Raw genomic sequence first — 5,000 nt, 5'->3', positions numbered from 1 at the left:
ACCCTTCCTAGCTCTCCCCTCCCACCCACATATTCACCTTTTATAGTTCACACACACACACACACACACCACACACACACACTTCCTTCCCACACACACACACACACACCCTTCCTTCACACACGCACCGTTCCCTTCCACCCACACACACACGCACCCTTCCTTCACCAACACACACACACACACACACACACACACACACACACACACACACACACACACACCTCCTTCACCCACACACACGCACCTTCTTCACCCACACACACCGGACCCGTCCTCCACCCACACACACACACACACGGACCCTTCCTCCACCCACACACACACGCACCCTTTCTTCACCCACACACATACACGCACCCTTCCTTCACACACGCGCACCCTTCACACACACACACACACACACACACACACTTCCTTCACCCACACACACACACACCACACACACACACACACACCACACCCTTCCACCCACACACACACACATACGCACCCTTCCTTCCACCACACACACACGCACCCTTCCTTCACCCACACACACACGCACTCTCCTTCACCCCCACACACAGGCACCCCTTCCTTCACCCACACACAACACGCACCTCTCTCCACCCACCCACACCTCCACACACACGCACCCTTCCTTCACCCACACACACACGCACTCTTTCACCCCCACACACACAGGCACCCTTCCTTCACCCACACACAAACACGCACCCTTTCCTCCACCCACCCACACACACAAACACGCACTCCTCCACTCCCACCCACCCACACAAACACGCACCTTCCTCCACCCACCACGCACACCCTTCCTCCACCCACCACCACACACACACACGCACCCTTCTCCACCCACACACACACGCACCCTTCCTCCACCCTCACCCTTCCTTCACACACACACACACCTCACCTCTTTCTCCACATTTCCACACACACTTACACACCACACACCCACACCCCTTCCTCCACCTTCCCTGAAATTCATCTTACCTCATTTCCTTCTTGTTTCTCATGTGTGTGTGTGTGTGTGTGTGTGTGTGTGTGTGTGTGTGTGTGTGTGTGTGTTCTGCGTCTACTGCTTTGCCATACTTGACTTGCCAGATTTTAGAGCAACAGAGCCAGACTTTTAGAGTAACAGATCCATATTTAGAGTAACAGAGCCAGAAATATAACGTAAATACTCCATAACATAATAACTTTTAATAATGTTGACATATTGTGTTATAATATTTTACTATAGTTTACCTCATTTAGCATAATGTTATTAGTCTCTATTAGCACATAAAGTTTGATTAATTGTTGTATATATGTGACGTCATGTGATGGATGATGACAGAGGATGACGTCATGTTGTGATAGATGACAGAGGATGACGTCATGTTGTGATAGATGACAGAGGATGTGACGTCATGTTGTGATAGATGACAGAGGATGACGTCATGTTGTGATAGATGACAGAGGATGTGGACGTCATGTTGTGATAGATGACAGAGGATGTGACGTCATGTTGTGATAGATGACAGAGGATGTGACGTCATGTTGTGATAGATGACAGAGGATGTGACGTCATGTTGTGATAGATGACAGAGGATGTGTGACGTCATGTTGTGATAGATGACAGAGGATGTGTGACGTCATGTTGTGATAGATGACAGAGGATGTGACGTCATGTTGTGATGGATGACAGAGAGTGTGACGTCAGGGCGGGGAGGAGATATTTCACCAGCACTGCCCCCAACACGGCGCCGAGTCCCTGTGAACTTAACCACACATAACCTCCTCGTTAACGCCGCCGCCTCTACATCTTCTCACGACCACCACAAGATCAAAACATTTATCTTGTGGGAATCCTTTCACGAGGGAGTAAAGGATTAAGGCTGATTAACGACATGAGAAATCTCGTCAAATCCAAAATCTCCGACAATTTCTTTGATTGGAAATAAGATCATCAGGTTAGATTGTTGAGATAAATCCTTGAGGGTTTTACTTGTGTTTATTGTTATTAATTTTTTCTACAATTACTTGAAGCAAAGAAAATTATAAAAGTAAGTTGGTCTTGACGGAGGACACACTTCTCTTATTTACCGGAAAATGGGGAAGGGTGATAGTGGTGGAGGATGGGTGATAGTGGTGGAGGATGGGTGATAGTGGTGGAGGATGGGTGATAGTGGTGGAGGAGGTGGATGGTGGAGGATGGGAAATAGTGGTGGAGGGAGGGATGGTGGAGGATGGGTAATAGTGGTGGAGGAGGAGGAGGAGGATGGGTGATAGTGGAGGAGGAGGATGGGTGAGAGTGGAGGAGGAGGATGGGTGATAGTGGTGGAGGAGGTGGATGGTGGAGGATGGGTAATAGTGGTGGAGGAGGAGGATGGGTGATAGTGGTGAGGAGGTGGATGGTGGGAAGGGTGATAGTGGTGGAGGATGGGTGATAGTGGTGGAGGAGGTGGATGGTGAAGGGTGATAGTGGTGGAGGATGGGTGATAGTGGTGGAGGAGGTGGATGGTGGAGGATGGGGTAAGTGGTGGAGGAGGATGATGGGTGATAGTGGTGGAGGAGGTGGAGGATGGGTATAGTGGAGGAGGAGGAAGGGTGATAGTGGTGAGGAGGTGGAGGATGAGTGATAGGTGGAGGAGGTGGATGGTGGAGGATGGGTATAGTGGTGAGGAGGAGGATGGGTGATAGTGGTGGAGGAGGTGGAGGATGGGTGATATGGTGGGGGAGGGGTGATAGTGGTGGAGGAGGTGGATGTGGAGGAGGGTAATAGTGGTGGAGGAGGAGGATGGGTGATAGTGGTGGAGGAGGGAGGATGGGTGATAGTGGTGGGGAGGGGTGATAGTGGTGAGAGGTGATGGTGGAGGATGGGTAATAGGTGGTGGAGGAGAGGATGGGTGAGAGTGGTGAGAGGTGGAGGATGGGTGAAGTGGTGGGGGAGGTGATAGTGATGGAGGAGGTGGAGGATTGTTGATAGTGGTGGAGGAGGGAGGATGGGGATAGTGGTGGAAGGGAGGATGGGTGATAGTGGTGGAGGAGGGGAGGATGGGTGATAGTGGTGGGAAGGGAGGATGGTGATGGTGGTGGAGGAGGGGGGTGACAGGGAGGAGGAGGATGGGTGAGTAGGGAGGAGGAGGGGTGGGTGATAGTGGTGGGGAGGTGGAAGATGGGTGACAGTGGTGGAGGAACAGCCTAAATGGAGGGTAGGGTCGTGGTAGGGTCGGGGGCAGTACTACAGTGGTTAGGCCGGGGTAGGGTCGTGGGGGGTACTACAGTGTTGGGTGAGGGTCGTGGGCAGGGGTCGGGGCAGGGTCGGGGGCACTCACAGTGTTGAGGGGCGTGGGTGTAGGTCGTGTAGGGCCGGGGCAGTACCACAGTGTTGGGTGAGGGTCGTGTAGGGTCAAAGGTACTCACAGTGTTGTAGGGTCGTGGGTGGGCCGTGGGGGCAGTACTCACAGTGTTGGGTAGGGTCGTGGGGCAGTACCAGTGCTGAGTAGGGTCGTGGGGTCCTCTCTCCGCCAGGTGACTACAGGGGCGGCACCCTCGAGCACGACACCTAGGACACGTTAGTTCCTCCCTCACCACCAAGTCTCCTGTCCATGCCGTGTCCTCGATGCCGGGGGGCACTGTGTTGGGGTACAACAATAGATCAGAGAAGGAAGGTCAGAACAGATCAGGTCAGGGCAGGTCCCAGACGTAAGAAAAATAACACAGTATCATAATTTTATATACATCGGCATATCAGAAATGTCTATATCATAATAAGATAAAGAGGGAGAAAATTATTAGAGGTATATCACTCACCTACGACCTGGAGGAAGCCCTTCTGGTTAATCATAGGATCGGTGTTAATCTGACACATGTAGTAGCCGCGGTCTGCCTCAGTCACTTCCTTCAGGTGGAGGCGGTACACTGTCCGTCCTTCATGACTCAGACCCACTCGAGGGTTACGTGTGATGACCGTAGTGTGGATGGTCAGGATGGTCTGTGTCTCCACCTGTACCCACGCCACCTGTAGGAGAGACAGGTAGAGAGACAGGTGGATTATGGTGGCAGAGGGACAGAGAGAGACAGGTGGATATGGTAACAGAGGGACAGAGCAGACAGGTGGATTAGGTGGCAGGACAGGCAGGTGCGGGATGCAGGCAGAGGAGAGACAGGTGGATATGGTAGCAGGGACAGAGAGAGACAGGTGTGGTAGCAGAGGGACAGAGAGAGACAGGTGGAATGGTAACAGAGGGACAGAGGACAGGTGGATATGGTAACAGAGGGAGGTGTATGGTGATGGGAGTGATGGTAGAAAGAAGGAAGGAGGTCACAAAGAGGAGGATGGAATAGGTATAGAAATGGCAGATCCTAGACAGGTGTATGGTAGATTAAACAGACTCTCCCCCCCACACACACACCTGTTACACCTGTCCCCCACCACCACCACCACCACCACACCTCCAGACACCTGTTATCATCCAAAACCATCTACACACTCTTATCACACCAGAACAAAAACATTACCTTCCTATACCTCACCTTCCCTACCTGGGCACCCTCACCCTCCCTCCCTCACCTTGCTCACTCAGCCCCTGCAGGTAGGTTTGCAAAGGCTGAGATTAATATTTAGTTGTGCTCTTTATATCTTGTTATTAATTATTTGGTACATTAACGTGTCTTTGTGGGAGATAACACAGTGGTTTGGTGATGGTATTTTCAGTTTGTTTATTTATTATCATTATATACATATCATCATATCAAGGTCTTTCGATGTTTTGCTTGTCATAGGCCGGGGGCGGGATTGGCAGCGTCTGGCAGCAGTCAATGGGGCGGCAGGAGTCAGCCTTCCAAATAACTTGTCAAACTGTCAAAGAACAATTTCACCGACACACCTCCATTAACTCCGGGTCGAGGCCCTGGACCGCTGCTGACTGGATCTGCTGTCTAGATAGCTGTACCTGCTGTGCTATACTCCACCTACCTCCACCGCCACCACTATCCTCCACCACCAC

General features: G+C 51.6%; 1 protein-coding gene across 1 annotated transcript in view; it reads right to left on the bottom strand.

Moving 5' to 3' along the window:
- LOC121857456 (protein CEPU-1-like) overlaps positions 1 to 4,051 on the bottom strand; it is a gene marked incomplete at its 5' end in the record, with an annotated part of 27,895 nt that extends 23,844 nt beyond the window's left edge. The window contains one exon of the mRNA XM_042353509.1: positions 3,805 to 4,051. Within this exon, the coding sequence (XP_042209443.1) occupies positions 3,805 to 4,051 (247 nt within the window). The remainder of the gene's footprint in view (positions 1 to 3,804) is intronic.
- Between the last annotated feature and the right edge of the window lie 949 nt (positions 4,052 to 5,000).

The sequence above is a fragment of the Homarus americanus genome, unplaced genomic scaffold, assembly GCF_018991925.1.
Source record: "Homarus americanus isolate GMGI-L3 unplaced genomic scaffold, GMGI_Hamer_2.0 scaffold17332, whole genome shotgun sequence".
NCBI classification, from domain to species: Eukaryota; Metazoa; Arthropoda; class Malacostraca; order Decapoda; family Nephropidae; genus Homarus; species Homarus americanus.
This window is presented reverse-complemented; position numbering and strand designations above follow the sequence as displayed.